The sequence below is a fragment of the Sciurus vulgaris genome, assembly GCF_902686455.1.
Source record: "Sciurus vulgaris genome assembly, chromosome: 4".
Taxonomy (NCBI): Eukaryota; Metazoa; Chordata; class Mammalia; order Rodentia; family Sciuridae; genus Sciurus; species Sciurus vulgaris.
In genome coordinates this window covers 15,405,718-15,425,467 of record NC_136464.1, presented here as the reverse complement: position 1 = coordinate 15,425,467, position 19,750 = coordinate 15,405,718, and the positions used below count along the sequence as shown (strand labels likewise).

General features: G+C 33.6%; 1 protein-coding gene across 1 annotated transcript in view; it reads left to right on the top strand.

Moving 5' to 3' along the window:
- Positions 1-19,750, top strand: part of ATRNL1 (attractin like 1) — a 746,355-nt gene that overhangs the window by 35,068 nt on the left and 691,537 nt on the right. The window contains 3 exon segments of the mRNA XM_079136646.1: positions 5,632-5,806; positions 10,529-10,616; positions 16,210-16,465. Coding sequence (XP_078992772.1) covers positions 5,632-5,806; positions 10,529-10,616; positions 16,210-16,465 — 519 coding nt within the window.

Sequence of the window (19,750 nt, the reverse complement as noted above, 5' to 3'; positions counted from 1 at the left end):
ACTGGGATAGATTCAAACTAAAAAGCTTTCTCTCAGCAAAGGAAACTATCAGTAATGTGAAGAGAGAGCCTACAAAGTGGGAGAATATCTTTGCCACTCATACGTCAGATAGAGCGCTAATTTCCCGAATCTATAAAGAACTCAAAAAACTCTACACCAAGAATACAAATAATCCAATCAACAAATGGGCTAAGGAAATGTACAGACACTTCACAGAAGAAGATGTACAAGCAATCTACAGATATATGAAAAAAATGTTCAACATCTCTAGTAATAAGAGAAATGCACATCAAAACTGCCCTAAGATTTCATCTCACCCCAATTAGAATGGCGATTATCAAGAACACAAGCAACAATAGGTGTTGACGAGGATGTGGGGAAAAAGGTACACTCATACATTGCTGGTAGGGTTGCAAATTAGTGCAGCCATTCTGGAAAGCAGTATGGAGATTCCTCAGAAAGCTTAGAATGGAATCACCATTTGACCCAGCTATCCCACTCCTTGACCTATACCCAAAGGACTTATAATCAGCATACTACAGAGATACAACCACATCAATGTTCATAGCTGCTCAATTCATAATAGCCAGATTGTGGAACCAACCTAGATGCCCTTCAGTTGATGAATGGATAAAGAAACTGTGGCATATATATACAACGGAATATTACTCTGCCATGAAGAATGATAAAATTATGGCATTTGCAGGCAAATGGACGAAATTGGAGGATATCATGCTAAGTGAGTTAAGCCAATCTCAAAAAACTAAAGGATGAATGATCTCACTGATAAGCGAATGAGGACATATAAGGGGGGGTAGGAGGGATTAGCGTTAGGGTTAGGGTTAGGTTTAGGGTTAGGGATAAGGAAGGTGATAAGAATGGAGGAAGGAAGGAATGTATAGAGGGAAAAGGGGTGTGGGAGGGGTGGGGGGGAAGGGAAAAAAATAACAGAATGAGTCAAACAACATTGCCCTATGTAAATTTATGATTTTTAATAAAAAAGAAATAACCAGGTCTCAGCTGGGCCTCATTTCCTCTGGTTGGTGAAGGAGAAAATCTGTTCCTTGACTCTTCACCTCCTGGGCCTACCTCCTCTGCATTCCTTGGCTCCTTTCTGAGGCTTCCATCTTCAGTTTCAGCAGTGTAGCATCAGGGGTTACATTGCCTCCTTCTTGTGTAGACAGAGCTCCCTCTTTTTTGGACACTTGTGATTCTGTTTAGAATCCAGTTAGTTAATCCATGATAACCCATCTCAAAATTCTTAATTACATCTGTAAAGTTCCTTTAAGGTAGTATTCACCAGTTAAAGTGATGAGGATCTGACTATCTTTGGGGTCCATTATTTCACCTAATGCAGACTTGCTTTGCAATATTTTGCTTTAAGGCAGTTTTAATGATTATACTAGTGATTTAAATAGTCCCTGAGTCTCAAAGGTTCTTCATGACATTCTCTGTCAAATTCTTTTTCAAGTAATACTCAGATATTGTTTGACTGTTTCCAGCCCTGTGCCTTTGGTTGGTAGTCTGTATTTAACTTTTTATTTAGAAATTATTTCAGAGTTATAAAAGTTGCAAGACTGCAGCAGGAAGACTGTTCTAATACCCTGATTTGCATATTGGTAATATTTTATAATATTTGCTTTCTTATCTTCAACTTGCATGATTTAAAATAGCTCCACATGTACTTTTTAAGAAGATTGAAAAACAAAGTAATCTATGTATTATAATGCCCACATGATCATTTTTCTCTTCAGTTAAATTAGAGGTTGACAAACTTTTGTGTAAAAGGCCAGATAGTAAATATTTTCAACTTCACAGGCCATATGGTCTCTAGGGTTGCTATCTAACTCTGCTGTTTTTGTGCAAAAGCAGCCATAGATAATACTTAACTGAATGATCTTGGCTGTTCTCTAATGAATCTTTATTTCCAAAAACAGGTAGTGGGCTAGATTGGGAGTTAATTGATTTCTGAGTGATTTAGAATTATAATTAAAATTTGCTTTGTTTTTGATTTTAGAGAAAAAGGAAAAAAGAAAGTTTATTGCTTTGTTAATAAAGGAGAAGCACAGGGGAGTCCTGTCCCAGAGGCTGTGATTCTGCCCATCAGGGGGAATCAGGGAACTTTTAAAGAGGAGATTCAAAGGCTACATTCTATGAGTTTTCTGAGTTATAATTCACTTATTAATTTGGGAGATAGTCATTTCTGAGATCTTCTGGTGCCATCCCAAAAGTCTGAATTACTTCATTCCTGTGGTTGGTGTTTGCTCCAGGACAGATAACTCTGCCTAGGATGGGAAGAAAGGTAATCCTGTTTCCCCTGAGATTAGGGATGGTGAGAGATTAGGGAGGAGCAGAGAGAGAGAGGAAGAGAAAGAAACATGTCTATTTTAAGTTGCAATGGCAGAGCAGCAAGGGCTATATTCAAAGCATAAAGTGGTCCACTGTTACATTTCCCCACTGTTAATTTCTACATTACATTTCTGTGGAAAGATGGGCAACAACATCTCTAAACTGCTTCCTGCTGAAAGAGGGCAAAGTTGGGGGAAGTGACCCAAAGTCCTTATTCTCTATCAGGTGGGACATGGGCAAGTAAGGGTATTCAGCATCAGTGCAGTCCAGAGATCTACAGTTGCAGATGGCAGCTGACTGGACAAGACATACATAAGGCAGGGATCATGCTAAGATGACAATTAACAAAATTGCAAAGCATGACTTTTTTGTAAACAATTAGCACAAAAGCAGTATTTCAGCCAGTGTCTGTAAAATTTGCATTTTTTTTTTTTTTTGGTATTGAGAATTGAACTCAGGAACATTCAATCACTGAGGCACATCCCCAGCCCTTTTCTTTTTGTATTTTATTTAGAGACAGCATCACTGAGTTTCTTGAGGCCTTGCTAAGTTGCTGAGGCTAGCTTTGAACTTGTGATCCTCCTACTTCAGCCTCTAGGATTACAGGCATGTGCCACTGTGCCTGGCTAAAATTTGCTTTATAAAGAAGCAGGTTCTGGGCTGGGGTTGTGGCTCATTGGTAGAGCACTTGCCTAGCATGTGTGAGGTACTGGGTTCAATTTTAAGTACCACATATAAATAAATGAATAAAATAAAGGTCCATCAATAATTAAAAATATTTAAAAAATAAAGATCTTAAAAAAAGCAGGTTCCTTTAATTTCTCTGATTAGTGAGAAATAGTACACAATTTTTGCACCCAAGAATAATAATAAAGTTTTAATTATATGATTTAAAAGATTATGTCTCTATCAAAGAGAGAATCTAAGATGTTTTCTTATTTGAACCTGAAAAATACAAATCCATATAATATATGCTCAGATATCTTGTACTATTATCTAGGCTTTGTTGTTCTATTTTATAAAGCACAGGCAGAGTAGATTTAGTATAAATTTTAAGGGCCCTAGCATTTTGGGAATGGTAATTAAGCATTGGTTTAAATTTACAAGTTGCCAGCTACAAAGGCCTCTAACAGGAGAGTCAGCCTGTCCTTTGAAGCTTTGAAGTTAGGTAATGACTTCTCCTTTCTAGCTAGATGACATCTTCTAGTATAACATTGTTTCACCTATGCTGAAAATTTGTTGTTTAGTGTAGCTACCTCATCTATTTTCTTAGCTAACCATTTTGGATAAATTTACTGCCACTTCTACGCCAGTACCTGCTGCTTCACCTAGCACTCTTGTTTTATGGAGATAGTTCCGTTCCTTAAACTTTGTAAACCAACTTCTACCAGTTGCAAACTTCCTTTGCGACTTCCTCACCTCTCTGTCTTCATGGAATTGAATGGAATTAGGACTTTACCTTCAATTAGGTGTTGACTTAAAGGAATGTTGTAGATGGTTTGATCTATTCAGACCCCCCAAAATTTTCTCCATATCAGTGTTAAGCCTGTTTATCATTCCTGTGTTCATTGGAGTAGCACTTTGAGTCTTTTCAAGAACTCTTCCTTTGCATTCACAACTTGGCTGATGAGCACCCTGAGGCTTAGCTTTCAGTCTGTTTCAGTTAAATTTCCATTTAAATTGAGATACTAGACTCTTCCTTTCACTTGAATAGTTAGAGGCCATTGTGGGATTATTAATAGACTTATTGTTTTATCTCAGGGAATAGGGAGGCCTGAGGGGAGGGAGAGAGATGAGAGAATGACTGGTTGGTGGAGCAGCAGAACACATAACATTTGTGAGTTAAGTTGTCGTTCTTACATGAGTACAGTTAGGGTGCCCCCCAAACACAGTAACATGAAAGATCACATATTACACATCACTATAACAGATAAAATGAAAAAATTTGAAATATTGTATTACCAAAATGAGATAATAGATGTGAAGGGAGCACATAACATTGGAGAAAATGGTACTGATGACTTGCTCAATGCAGGTTTTACAGAGACTTTCAGTTTATAAAGTAGGAAATATTTGCAAAGTTTAATAAAACAAGGTATGTCTATTAATGTTAATTTTATTACCTTTTAAAGTTTATTTATAACTTATAAAATTATGTTGGTCTTATATTTTATAAAAGAAGTTTAAGCATAAGGAGTTTATGTCTACTATTTGAGCACATATTAGTCACATCAGAATTAAAATCATTTGTGGGCTCTCATTTTTGATGAAGATATATTTCCTTCAGGATCGTTCTTTCCATTATCTTTAATTGTAGTTATTTTCCTTTTACCTTGAGAAATACTAGTCGAGGCTAATGTACGTTGTATAGATGAAGAACCCAAGAGTCCTGGGTAACATTATGAATATGGGTAAGATAAGGCTGTGGTTTCAACTCAGTTATTCTCAGTTATAGTATTTTAAATTATTCTATACTAATTGATAGTTTTGGTTTTTGTATACATGATCATTTTTTTTCTTTGGGGATATGGGTTATTCTTAATAATTATGCTAAGCTGGGCATGGTGGCCTATGCCTGTAATCCCAGTGACTCAGGAGGCTGAGAGAGGAGAATCACAAATTTGAGAACAGATTCAACAACATAGTGAGACCCTATGCAACTTAGTTTTAACTTGCCTCAAAACAAAAAGGGCTGGGGATATGTCTCAGTGATTTAAGTGCCCCAGGTTCAATTCACAGTACCCAAAAAAAAAAAAAAAAAAGCTAAGAAAATTATAATCTTTATATATTGTTTAATAGTTTATAATTTGCAAATACTTTCATTTCCATTTTTTTAAAATCATGGTAACCCTTGGGAGTAGATTATAATTTCCATTTTATGGATGAAAGCTTGATGAAAGGTAAACAGATTAGCTTAAGATCACATGCTAGTAAGTGCCACAACTAGAATTTGAGTATATTGGTTTTCAATTTAATATTCTAGGAGTATACTAAAGTAAATATGAAATTTTATATTATTTTAATAATTTTTTTAGATTGTGGTGTTTATTTAAACATTCATGTGTGATTTTTTTTCTCCCTCTAGGCATTACATGTTCTGTTAGTAGTTTCCTTGCAAGTTATATTTCAGACTCTTTATTGTTATAAGTTACATTTCTTAGGATGATGAACATTGGGTTCTTAAATTCTCAATCTGTGTAGTCTGCTCTTTCTATAATCTGTATCTCTTTCTATAACAGGTCTTTGTTAATCCAGTGTGTTGTTTGATTTTTTTCTTCATAGGTCCTGATTGCTCTTTCAATGTTCCTTCTACTGAGTCTTACTGGATTCTGCCAAATGTTAAACCCTTCAGTCCTTCTGTAGGTCGGGCTTCGCATAAAGCTGTTTTACATGGAAAATTTATGTGGGTGATTGGTGGATATACTTTCAACTACAGTTCTTTTCAAATGGTCCTGAAGTAAGTATTTATTTTAAGATCTTCACAATCTTTTATTTTTAAACTGTAATTTCTTGCTGTCCAAACATGTAAGTGTAAGTGATTATTTTGTAATACTCTCTACTTGCTAAGTGGGACTGATTTGGGACTATATGAACTGTTCGTCCACAGTTAATTATTTGCTATTGAGCATATAAGTTTGTTTTGTGTAGAAATTTCACACCCTATATAGCATTTTTAGTTAATTTTGAGTAAGAAAATGCTATATAAAGGCAGAATGTCTCTGTGTTTGGCGTAATAAATCCTACTTTTACTTTTCCAGGGTAAAGTGTAATTGTATATATAAAAATACTTTTGCTTTTTTCTGTATAATTTACCTGAACTTTTACTTAGTTGGTATTTTATAAATGTTTGTTGGGATAACAAAGCCAGCATTATAAAACAGATCATTCATTTACTATCAGCTCACGCATGATAGTATTGTTCTCCATGATTGGATGATAAGAACCACATGGATGGCAACTTTATCTGAGTTCCTTTTAAGCTGATTACTGTATTTTGTGAATCCTTTAATAACAGAATAGAAGAGGAAATAGGAAGAATCATTTGATTACCAATGTTGTTTTTAGTGTTAATATTTGTAATATGTAATAACTGGTATAACTTGAGAATCAACCAGTAGGAACTGGCCCTAGATAGTTTATCATAATGGTGTGTACCTAATAGAATTATCAATTTTAGCAGATAAAGATACAGGACTGCCCGTTACACATGAATTTCAGATAACAAATAAAATTTTAGTCTAAGTATGTGTGTATGTGATTATTTCCCAAATATTGTATGATAATACTTAAACCAAAAGATTACTTGTTACTTATCTAAAATTCAGATTTAACCAGACATCCTGTATTTTATTTGTCAACCCTATTCCCTAAATATGTTAGCCCTACTAATTTTGAAGACTTAAAAATTCTGAGTATAAGAGAAGTTTACCTTAAAACAGTAATTGAATGTGACTAGAATTAAAGTATGAAATAAATTCTGGAGAGAGAGAGAAAGAGTTATAGGTTAATATTTAAATGAAAAATTAGAATTCTCTCGTTCAGTACATAAAGAATAAAATACAGTAGAAAGAACAGAGTTGCTAGGATTAAAATGAATTATTAAGATATGAAATGCCTCAAAGAAAATAGTGAGATTTGAATGTTGAAATGAAAAGGAAATGAACTATGATTTAAAAAACAATGAATTGCTCGTGAAAACAGTTTGAACTTTAAATTAAAATTGTGATATTTCCAAAAGTTGAGTTATGATGACAGAGCAAAGTTGTCAAGGAAACGTTGAAATCTTATACATTCTTTGAAAGTTGAATAGCATATTTCAAATTAAGTGATGAATATTATGTGATATTCTCTTAAACTTGTATATTTTCCATTTGAACCAGAGTTTAACTTTTTTTTTGTTTGTGAAATCTGGTTCTTTTGGTTACAGTGTGAATATATCTATATGTACACATAAAGAATAAAAATGTATAAGCATATATGTATACTATTTAAACTTATATATAAGCTATGAAGTGTCAGATTAGAAATAAATTTGTTGCTCTTTTCACAGGTTAGAGAATATTTTCCATCATTCTGAATATAGTTCAAGTGTAGGTAAGGATATTTAAACAGCTTTTAGAAGTGATAGTGTCAGTCTTAACTTGATTTATCTTCTAGAGGATATTTTTTTGTGGTGCTGGGCATTAAACCAAGGGTTCTTTATATGCTAGGCACACACTGCCACTGAGCTATATCCTAACCCTAGAGTAGAATTTAATTAGGGTTATAGATACTACGTAAAATCATTTTGTAAATAATGTAAAAATTCTGTATTAGTGTTTATTGAAGTAGGAATATACTATTTTACAAAATACATATGTATTGACATTAGTGAAAATTAACATGTATTCCTAAGCATAACACACTTTTGAATATTTACCATATACTTGGTACTTGGAATGTATTAGTGGATGTAACAACGTCCTTATCTTTGAGAAGTTAATGAGGAAAGACCGGCAATGAAAAGATAAATATACTTACTAACGTAAATTATGTACATGCAAATATATACCTGGGTAGGTAGGTAGGTAGGTAGCAGGATGGGTTAATCTGGAATGCCACAGAGGAGGGTTCACAATTATAAATGTAGTGGTGAAGGTAAACCTCATGAGAAAGGTCAAAACTGGGTAGAGGCTTGAAGGAGGTCATAGCCTTGGCACTGCAGTAATCTGTAGGTGCGGAAAGGAGCCAGACCTAGACCTCAAGGTAGGAGCTTTTCTAAGTATTTGAAGAGGAACAGGGAGCCTGTGTGATTATATGGCATATGTGAGATGGTACCATGAAATTAGGATAATGCCAGAGGTAGATCATGTAGGCTATTTTCAGTTTGTGGGGAGGGTTCTGAGTGTGTGTTGCCATAATCTTTAAAATAGAGTCACACTGGCCACACAGATTGGCTTCTAACTATTCAAGTGAAAGGAAGAGTCTAGCATCTCTCAATTTAAATGGAAAACTAGAAAGGATTAAGCTGCATGACCAAAGCATGTCAAAACTGAAAGAGACTGAAAGCTAGGTCTCAGGCGCTTGTCAGCCAAGCTGTGAATGCAGAGGAAGAGTTCTTGAAGATTCAAAGTGCTATTCCAGTGAACACAAGAATACTAATCAAACCGGCTTAATGCTGATATGGAGAAAATTTTAGGGGTCTGAATAGATCAAACCATCCACAACATTCTTTTATTCTCAATTGTTGAGAATTTATGGGCTTTCAGGGGAAGAGCAGAAGCTGGGATTCAGTTAGAATGGAATTGTCAGGGATATCCTAGAAGGTTGTGGACAAAAGGAGAACTCGGCAAAGGACTGAAGGGAGTGCCGGTGAGATGGAAAACCAAAAGAAAGCAGTGTTTTGAAGGCAAAGGAAAAAGTACCTGAGGACCGTGGAGTGATTAACAGTGCCAAATGCTGATGTTGAACCTGGTCAAAGAAAATGAGAACAGAAAAATGACCATGAATTTGGCATGAGGAAGTTGAACTTAACAAAAAGTTAACTCTGGAGTGGTGGGCCTGACTAGATTTAGTTTGAGAGAGAATGGAAAAATAGGCAGGGGTAAGGACAATAAAGAAATGGGGTAGTACAGCAGCAGGTTGGTAGCTTGAAAGGGGAGTGATATCAAGAGTTGTTTTTGAAGACTAGCTCATTTATAGCAGGGATCAGTGAACTGCAGAGTTGGTCCAGGGCCTGAGACCTGGGAATGAATTTTTAATTTTTTTTTTGCATTATAATGGGTTATAAAACAAAGAGGAATACTATGTGAAACTAGTGTGGCCTGCAAAACCTAAAATATTTATTGTCTTGCTCTTCATAGAAATAGTTTGCCAAGCCCTACATTATGTAACAATGGGAAGCAGCATGTTAGCTGCAGGTACCTGGTAGGCAGGTAGATTTGTGGTGGGAGTCTGCGGAAGCCATGTTCTGGGTATATTTTGTCATTTATGTCATATCTTATAACTCCAAACTAGGAAACAATGCTGAAATTGATTTGGTAACATTCTTGTGAAGGGGCAATTTTTTGCTTTGCCTGATGAGTTGGAGGCAGAGAAGTGGGGAGAGAACAGTTAACATTGGTCTTCTCAAAGTAGTACCCTGTTTCTTGACTGGGTACTTCGTCTCATTTGTGTTGGCAAATCAAGATTTTGAGTGTAAGCCAGGTGTGGTGGCACATGCCTGTAATCCCTGCTACTTGGGAGGTTGAAAAAGGAGAATTCCATGTTTGAGGCCAGCCTGGGCAACTGAGCAGGACCCTGACTCAGTATTTAAAAAAAGGGAATGTAGCTGAGTGGTAGAAAACTTCTGAGCTTAACTGCCAGTACCATCAAAAAACCAAACCAAACCAAAACAAAACAACAAAAACAAAAAGAGTGTAGAATATGGTGACAGCCCAACTGAAATTTTTATTAGTTAGGCACTTGAGAGCCATAGTTCAGCATTTCTATTTTTGTATGTAGACCAATAGAAAAGGTATTAGTTTTCTTTTTTTAATCTCATAATCCAAGAGTTACATTTTTACATACGCTTTTATACTACTGGATTTATTTTGCAGAATTCAAAAAGCAAAGTATATTTTTGCAAGGAAATATATGCTTCTTGGTTAATTTATAATGCTAAACTAAGAGTGTGTGAAGAATAAATATGAATTCCTAAAGTAAATGGTTATTATAAAAATGGAATTTTCATCTACTTCCAAGAAAGTTGGCTTTGTTTTATAATTTAAAAATATAGAATGACTATTTTTTAGGTTAACTGATTGGTTGAAGTTGTTAAGGGTAACTGGTTCATTTAACTAGATAAATTAATTAATTCTAGTATTGAACATCCTATTCAAGTTTATATACATCTAAGTGATTGAATCCTAAGTTAGATTAGGTTTTTTTTTTTTTTCAGTGCTGGGGATTGAACCCAGGGTCTTGTGCTTGCAAGGCAAGCACTCTACCAACTGAGCTACATCCCCAGCCCTAGAGTAGGTATTTCTTGACTGAAGTCTTCTTTAAAAATTTTTAATATGGCAGATTAAATTATGAGTTAATTGTAATTATTTTTTAGTTTAATGAGAATTTAGATACAAATGAAGAAAAACATGCAAGTTATAAACTGAAAATGAATCTTAACTTAGGAAGTTACTTTTTTTTTTTTTCTTGTTTTCAGTTACAATTTAGAAAGTAGCATATGGAATGTAGGAACTCTGTCAAGGGGACCTCTTCAGAGATATGGACATTCTCTTGCTTTATATCAGGTATGGTTCTGCTTTTTAAATTTTAATCTTTTTTTTTTTTTCTTACAACTTACCTAAGGGCAGAAAGTACCAAATTTCAGATTTATTTCAAATATCTAATGAGGATAGTAGATCATAATGGATCACAATTATTTAAGATGTTTTGGATGCATACACTATTTTAGAAAAAGAGTAGTAGATTTTAGTACAGTTTAAGATGTAAAGAAATAAAGATTGAGTTTTATACATGGCTTTATATCTAATTTTCAGATTAATCACTTTTTAAAAAATTGTGGTAAAATGCATATAACAAAGTTTGCTGTTTTAAGTATTTTGAAATGTAGAGTTCAGTGGTATTAAGTACATTCACATATTGTGTCATCACCATCATTGTCTCGAACTTTATTCATCTTGAAAAACTGAAGCAATGACTCTTTCTCCTCTCCTTTCCTCAACTCCTGGAAACTGTTTTGTGTTGGTGTGAATTTGACTATTTTAGGTACCTCATGCAAGTAGAAATACGTAGCATTTATCCTTTTGTTATTGGCTTATTGCCTTTAACAATCTCTTCAGCATTTATCCATGTTGTAGCATATATCAGAATACCCTTCTTTTAAAAAACTGAATTTATATATATATACATACACACATATATAGTAACATACACACACATATACACATACATATATTCATATACCAACCACATTTTAAAAGTCATCTGTCCGTTGATAGACATTTAGATTGCTCCCACCTTTTGGCCTTTGGAATTAATGTTTCTATGATGATGTGTGTATGTACAACTATCTGAGTATCTGCTTTAAGTTTTTTGGGGTATATGCCCAGAAGTGGAATTCCTGGATCACATGGTAGTTCTGTTTAATTTTTTCAGGAATCGCACATTTTTTTCCATAGTGACTGCACCATTTTACATTTCCACCAGCAGTGAACATAGGTTCCAATTTGTGCATAACCTTGTTAACACTTAATATTTTCTGGTTTTGTTTTTTAATAATAGGTTTCTTAATGAGTAGAAAGTGTTGTCTCTTTGTGCTTTCAGTTTTTCATTTAAGCCTAATAACTGGTGATGTTGTGTGGTTTTTAAGAACTTATTGACCATATATATATTTTCTTTGAGAAAAAATATATATAAATATAAATTCAAATCTTTTGTCATTTTCGAATGTTTGTGTTTTGTCCTTTAGTTTTAGGAGTTCTTCAGATAATGTGATATTAACTCCTTAACAGATTTGCAGATATTTTCTCTTTTCCTATGGTGTGTCTTTTCACTCTATTGATAGTGTCCTTTGATGCACTTGTTTTTTTAATGGTGCTGGGATTTGAACCCAAGGCTTTGTATATGTTAAGCACATGCTTTACCACTGAGCTATAATATCTCTAACTCACTTTTGTGATTTTGATGTAGTTTACCTTGTTTTTCTGTTTGTGTTATATATACAAAATTTTTGCCAAATCAAACATGGTAAGATTTTCCTTTATATTTTCTTTTAAGAGTTTTACGGTTTTAATTCTCATGTTTAGGTCTTCATTTCATTGTGAGTTAATTTTGTGTGTGGTATTAGATAAGGGTCCAGCTTCATTTCTGTGAGTAGCTGGTTTTCCCAGCATCATTTGTTGAAAAACTTGTTCTTTTCCCTTTAAATGGTTTTGGCATCCTCACCCTGGTTGAAAGTCATTTGACCATATATGTGGGGGTTTATTTTTGAGCCCTGTATTTTATTCTTTGATATATGTTTGTCTTTATGCTAGTACCACACTATTTCAATTACTATAGTTTTGAAGTCAGAAACTATGAGACTTCCAACCTGGTTTTGTTTTTTCAAGATTGTGTTTTAGCTGGGGCTGTAGCTCAGTGGCAGAGCATTTGCCTAGCATGTGTGAGGCACTGGGTTCAATCCTTAGTACTGCATAAAAATGAAAAAGTAAAATAAAGGCATGCTGTCCAAAAAAAAAGGCTAAAAAGAAAAAGATTGTGTTTTAGCTATTCAGTATCCCTTAAAATTTCATATAAATTTTAGGGTAAAGTTTTCTACCAACAAAAAAAATTTGTATCTTGATAGAGATTGCACTTGAATCATTTGTTTTTATGTATTTGTGGGATTTATGAATTTAACATGATTAATATGATAAGATATGACTCTGGCTATTATTTTGAATCAGAAAAGATGTATTTTGAGGTTTTTGATTTGGCCCTTCATTTCAGAATTTGTTTTCTGTGCTTAGGTAAAATTTTTTGAAAAATACAGTAGTAGTATAAAAAACAAAGTACTGTTTCTTCTATGCATGCTTAAAAATAAAATATAAAATAATATATTCATATAATATACATATATATATCTGTGTCCTTTTAGTTCTGTGTTTTGGTTTTTGCATTATTTCCTTTTTCTAACAACTTTACTGAACTAATTGATATACCATACAATTCACTTTTAATTGAAAAATTCAGTGGTTTTAGTATATTCAGAGTTGTGCAACCATCTCTTGTAGATATATGTAATGTCTCAGCAGAGTTGTATAATCAATTTTATGACATTTTTATCACTTCAAAAAACAACCTTGTACCCTTTTAACTGTCTCCTAAACCAGTTCATGCTCTGTAGTCTTAATCATAAATCTATTTTCTGTTTCTAGAGATTTGTCCATTGTGCATTTTATATGAATGATATCATATACTATTTGACTTATGATTGGCATGTTTCACTTCATATATATTTGAAGGTTTTCAAAAAAACTTTTTTGGATGTTGATGTACCTTTATTTTATTCATTTATTTATATGCTGGGAATTGAACCCAGTGCTGAGGCACTTGGTAGGCAAGTGTTCTATCACTGAGCCACAACCAGCCCTGATATTTGCAAGATTGTAGCAAATATCAGTACTTCATTCCTTTTTATTGCTGAATAATAGTTCCCTGTGTGAATATATCACTTTTTCATCAGTTGATGGACATTTGGGTTGGTTCCACCTTTTGGCTATTAAAAATAATGCTTTTTAATGAACATTTGTTTGTAACTTTTGTGTGGACATAGATTTTTATTTCTCTGAGTTGTATTCATATCATTGCAATGTAATTCCTGGGTTAAATGTTAACTTAATGTTTAACCTTTTGAAAATCTGTCAGACTATTTTCCAAAGTGGCTGTACTGTTTTATATGTCCCTACAGCCATGTGTGAAGGATCTTTACCAACATTTGTTAGTATCTGTCTTTTTGGTTAAAGCTTCCTCATGTGGTAAAGTAATATCTCATTGTGGTTTTTATTTGTATTTTCCTGTTGACTAATAATATTGAACATTTAAAAAATATGACCATTTGTATATTGTTTTTAGAGAAATGTTGATTCAAGTTCTTTGCCTATTTTAAAATTGGGTTCTTTTTATTTTGAATTGTGAAGAGTTCTTTACATATTCTAGTTACAAGTCCTGTATCAGATATATGGTTTATGGATATTTTCTCCCATTCCGTGAGTTGTTTATATTTTCTTGATGGTGTTATTTGAGTGAGAAGGGTTTTATTTTGATGAAATCCAATTTATGTGTTTTTTTTTGGGAGTTGTTTGTGATTTTGGTATCTGACAACCTATTGTCAAATCCCAGGTAATAAGAGTTTGTTCTTTTGAGAGTTTTATAGTTTTGGCCTGTAAATTTAGTTCTTCCATCCGTTTTGAATTAGTTTTTTTTTTTTTTTTTTTTTTCTATAAATATGCTGGGCAGTAAGGGTTCCGCTTCATTCTTTTTCATGTGGTTCTTCCATTTTCCTAGCACTATTTGTTGAAGAGACTGTTCTTTCACCTTTGAATGATCTTAACTTTCTTGTCCAAAATCAGCCAGCCACAGATTTATCAGTTTATTTGTGGACTCTCAGTATTATTCTGTTTATTTATGCAAGTACCACACTATCTTGATCACTTTTGCTTTTGTAAGTTTCCAGGAAGTGTTAGTCATCTAATTTTGTTCTTCTTTTACAGGATTATTCTGATGTTCGGTATCTCTTGCAATTCCGTATGAATTTTAGAATCAATTTGTCAATTTCTATGAAGAAGCCAGCTGAAATTTTGATAGGACTTGTTTTGAATCTGTCGATAGATTTGGAGAGTATTGTCATCTTTTTAAAAAATATATTTTTAGATGTTGATAGACCTTTATTTTATTCATTTATTTATATGTGGTGCTGAGAATCGAACCTAGTGCCTCATACATGCTAGGCAAGTGTGCTACCACTGAGCCTTAACCCCAGCACCAAGTATTGTCATCTTAATGCTATATCTTCTGATCCCTAGACATTGAATATCTTTTTATTTATTTAGATCTTTTAAAAGTTGTTCAGCAATGTTTTATAACTTTTGAAGTTTAGAAATTTTTTGGTTAAAGTTATTCTTAAGTGTTTTTCTAAATTTGACACTGTTATGAATGGGATTGTTTTTCCTTATTTTATTTTTGAATGGTTCCCTACAAACGTGTAGATTTATTTTTATAATTGATTTGATTTATTTTTATAATTTATTTTTATAATTGATCTATATCATGCAATGTAATTGAGTTAATTAGCTCTTTTTATTTTTTAGGATTTGTACATGAGATCATATCATCTGCAGATAGAAATTTTACTTTTTCAATTCCAGTTTCAATCTGGAAGCCTTTAGTAGTTTTTGCCTATTTGCCCTAGCTATAACTGTCATCCAGCACATGTTGATTAGAAGTGGTAAAAGTGGGCATCCTGGTCTTATTCCTGACCTTAATGGAAAGCATCAGTATGTCACCATTCAGCATAAATTTCACTGTGTTTTCCTTAGCTACACTTTATCAAGTTGAATAAGTTTCCTTCTATTTTATTTCTAGTTTGTTGAAATAGTGATGATTTACATAATATATATCATTTATTTCATTTACATATAAGTGAAATTATTTATAATAATTTATAAGTGCTGTAAAAATTATCAAAGGTGAATTGAAGGTATGAATATTTTCCCATAGTCATGAAAAGTGATAATGAAAATGTATCCCACATGATGTACAAATGTGATCTTTTTGGTGAATATTATTCGATGTAAATGGTGAATAATTGAGAATAGCAGCACATAGCAGTACAAATAGATGTTAAAATTCAAATTTAGCAAATGAGGGTGCTGATCATTCAAATCCTACCAGACTGTGAGTAATGTAATGAGCAACTTGAGCAATTTGGTGTGTTACTTTCCTGTTGTGTGTGAGGAATAAGTTCTTAGATTTAGAGCTACTATACACTTCAATTATAAGTTTGTGATCAGCTGGCTGCATTTTTCATTCTGAGAACTTTGAACTTCATTATCCTGTAGGACGATTAAAAATATGGTTAATTGATTATATAGTGCAACCATTTAAAATAAAATGCCTTAAAGTAACTTTACAAAAGCATAGATATAGTTTTGTGTGTGAAAACTTTAGTTATCATTATTTGTGTGTTCCTCACTTGACTTTTTACAAATAATAACTATGCCTTATGGATGTGTGAACAGTTATTAAAATGTAATGTTTAAAATATAGTCTTTGTTTTTAATTAATGTGTATTTGCTGAGACTTAACTATTTTGCCCATTAATATATATATTTTAATTTACAGGAAAACATCTTTATGTATGGAGGCAGAATTGAAACAAATGATGGCAATGTCACAGATGAATTATGGGTTTTTAACATACATAGTCAGTCATGGAGTACAAAAACTCCTACCGTTCTTGGACATGGTCAGCAGTATGCTGTGGAGGGACATTCAGCACATATTATGGAGCTGGATAGTAGAGATGTTGTCATGATCATAATATTTGGATATTCTGCAATATATGGTTATACAAGCAGCATACAGGAATACCATATCTGTGAGTTTCTTTAAAAATATAATTTCTTTATTGGTTGAGAATATTTTTATTTTTAATAAAATCTTCACATGAATTTAGTCAAAATGGTGATTTATTTGAGATTGGAATTATAAGCCAAGAATTAATGATATTTTACATATAACCTTTTTAATTGTTTTAGATTTTGTTCTTTACTATTTAAGTTTTTCTTCTTAGTCAAATGAGGAAAATGTTACACATTATTCTAATTTCCCAACATCTGAAAATATTTTTAAGTATGAGATATTCCAATAGATGGTGCTATTTCCTTTGATTTTACTTATGAACCGAGAATGAAAGTAACCTAATCTTTTTACTATGCATTCCATGACTTCAGGATTTTTCGTTTTTCAGCACTCTGTTCCTAATCTTATTGCTATATCTGTATGTATATATTACTCCTTTAAAATAAACTTCCCAAGTATAGTCTGCTGGTTTCTAAGAGATTATTATCAGGTGTGTGAAGGTGACTAGGACAGTCTTCATGTGACTTTCTGTATTGTAAACCTGATCCTTTTGTTTTTCTGTTTTTTTTTTTTTTTCATTTTTTATGGCATTTTTAAGCAGTGGTAACCTTTGTTATTGTTTTTTAATATTCCTACAAATGTGTACCCTGTGGTTGCTATTTAGATTCAAGAACATACTCCATTTCTGTCTCTAGCCAGTGTAATGAACTCAAGTTCTTGCCTTTTTTTGTACAAATATATCTAATTATTTAGAGTTCCTGTGCACTGTTAGTGAGAAAATTCATTTGTAGCCCACCATTATGCTCAGAGGAAGATTCCCCTTCCCGGTTTCCCCTGCAGTCCTTTCAAGTGATGGCTATTTTCATTTCCATGTCCTCAGTACAGTTGGGTTGAAAGTGAGTATGTGTCCTTGTTGGTCTCTGTTACCATTGAAGCCCTGTTCTCAATCCCTCCTCCTGTAGATCACCTGGCTTTGGATCTGTGTTGCCAGGCCTACAGCCTATTGCCTTGCCTTTTTGCACTTGTCTTTCACTTCTCAGATCACTTTGTTTTATATCTTGCAGAATGATTTTCTGGCTCACTGTCACTCTCTCACTCTTTCCAGCATATATGTCAATTATTTTTATGATTTAAAAATATCTATATAAATATTTCTTCCGGTAGTCTCTTGATTTACTGATCTCTGTCCCAAAGATCTTGTTTTCCATTCTACTTGACCCATTCTCTCCCAATGCCATCCTCTTGACCTTGTCATTCCAGAACCTACAAGTCCCATACTCACTACTTCAGATGTCTTTCCCTTCAAGTACCTTTTCCAGCTTCCCCCTTCTAGCACACACACTCTTAACAGCTTTTGGGCTTTTCCAGAGCCTTTAGTTCATTGAGCCTCTTCTTACTTTTTCCACTTTCTCAAGTTGGCCCTTTACAGTACCTGCAAGTCTTTTCAGTCTAGTTTGGTCACCTGGCTCTTCTGGAGAAATACACATTTTCCCTTCTCTTCAACTTCCAGCACTTTCTTCTTTATCACCACTTTCAGTTCATTACCTTACATCCTATGTACTGAGAGAGCAGAAGTAATAAAAGAGAACTTGTACTGATGGGAGCGTGTTGGTGTGTGAAGGCTAACAAACAGAGCTGCATTGCCTGAGCTTGCTTACGTACGTTGTTGTCATGACAAACTCATGATGACACTGAAACAAACAGGTGAGTTACTCTGATTTTTCAGGTAGGCCCAGGAGTTGAGTTGTTTAATCAAGAATTAAAATTTTGTTCACATTAGGGCTATTTTTTCTGATATTGGTATTTTGGTTTTATTATAGTGTTCAGGGAATATTGTAGGTATTAGTTCTACTTTTTTGTAATTTAGTGAAATTTTCTTTGTGGCTCAATTTTCATAAATATTCCATGAGTTCTTGAAAAGAAGGCAAATCCTGTTATACCATGCAGGTCAATATGTACATACATGAATATGTAATCTATTTTATTGCTTTTATTGTTCAGACTGTAACTTTTTGTACTTGATCTTTTTCTGAAAGCCTCAAATGTTAGTCTATTTCTGCATATTTCTCCTTTTATATTCTGTAATGTATGCTTTATTGAAGTTGCTATTATAGATATTAATAACTATTTTGTGTTTATTGTGAATTGTGTCCTTTCATGTTATGAATTGATTTTCTTACTTACTGCTTTTTGATCTGAGTTCTGGTATATCTGATACACATATAATGTCCCTGCTTTGTCAGTCTTTTCCTGGCATATCTTTATCCATTCCTTTACTAATATATCTACTATTTAGTGCTTCAGAATCACTTTTTAGATTTTACTTTGTAATTTCTATCTGTTTTTGGTGTATCTCCTGTACATGTTTATAGTTTTAAAAGTCACTCTTCTTTTTTTTTTTTTTTTTTTTTCTTTGTTTTTGCTTATAGGTCTTCATATCTTTAGGCTCCTCTGCTTCTGTTGGAATTAGTGTGATAATTGTGGAGATCCACCACCACTGGTTTCCTCCACTCTGTCATTTCTTATCTTCCTTTCTGCACTGTCGTGGCTTCCTTAGTTTCACTTGCTTTTTGCACATTCACACCTAACCTGGAGTTTGTGGGATTTTATCGTTTGTATTTGATTTTTTTATGCTCTTAGTTTCTCTGGAAATATAATTTTCTTTATCTTCCACTTCACCCATCTCCCCCATACTTTCCTTTTGCTTTATATGTCTTTCCTGAGGAGAATGGGAAGATTCAGATCTAAATTCTCATCAGGCTTGTGTTTGGAACATAGGTTTTGACTTTTGAAGTCATCATTCCCCCTTTACCTCCCCCATGCTTTTGGTATTGAGGATTTAACCCAGGGGCAGTTTACCACTGAGCTATACCTCCAGCCCTATTTTTAATTTTTTATTTTGAGACAGAGTTGCTAAGTTGCTGAGGCTGGGCTCAAACGTGAGATTCTCCTGCCTCAGCCTCCTGAGTCACTGGGATTACAGGCGTCCACCACTGTGCCCAGCAACTTTCATTGAAGTTTGTTTTTTTTTTTTTTTCGTTGAAGTTTTAAAAGTAAATTCTCAACTAAATCTAAAGTCAGTCAATACTTTCACTCTTTGTTCAGTCTCCAGTTTACTGTCTTAATTAATTTTGTTTTCAAACACAAATGATATTATCATCAGCATTTAATGCTAAGGGTAAGGAAAGTTATTTTGTAAAGGGTCAGATGCCTTTGTGGGTCATGTTGCTGAGCTCTGTTGCCACAGCATGAAAGAATCCACAGATAGTACATAAGCAAGTGGGAATGATTGTTCCCATAA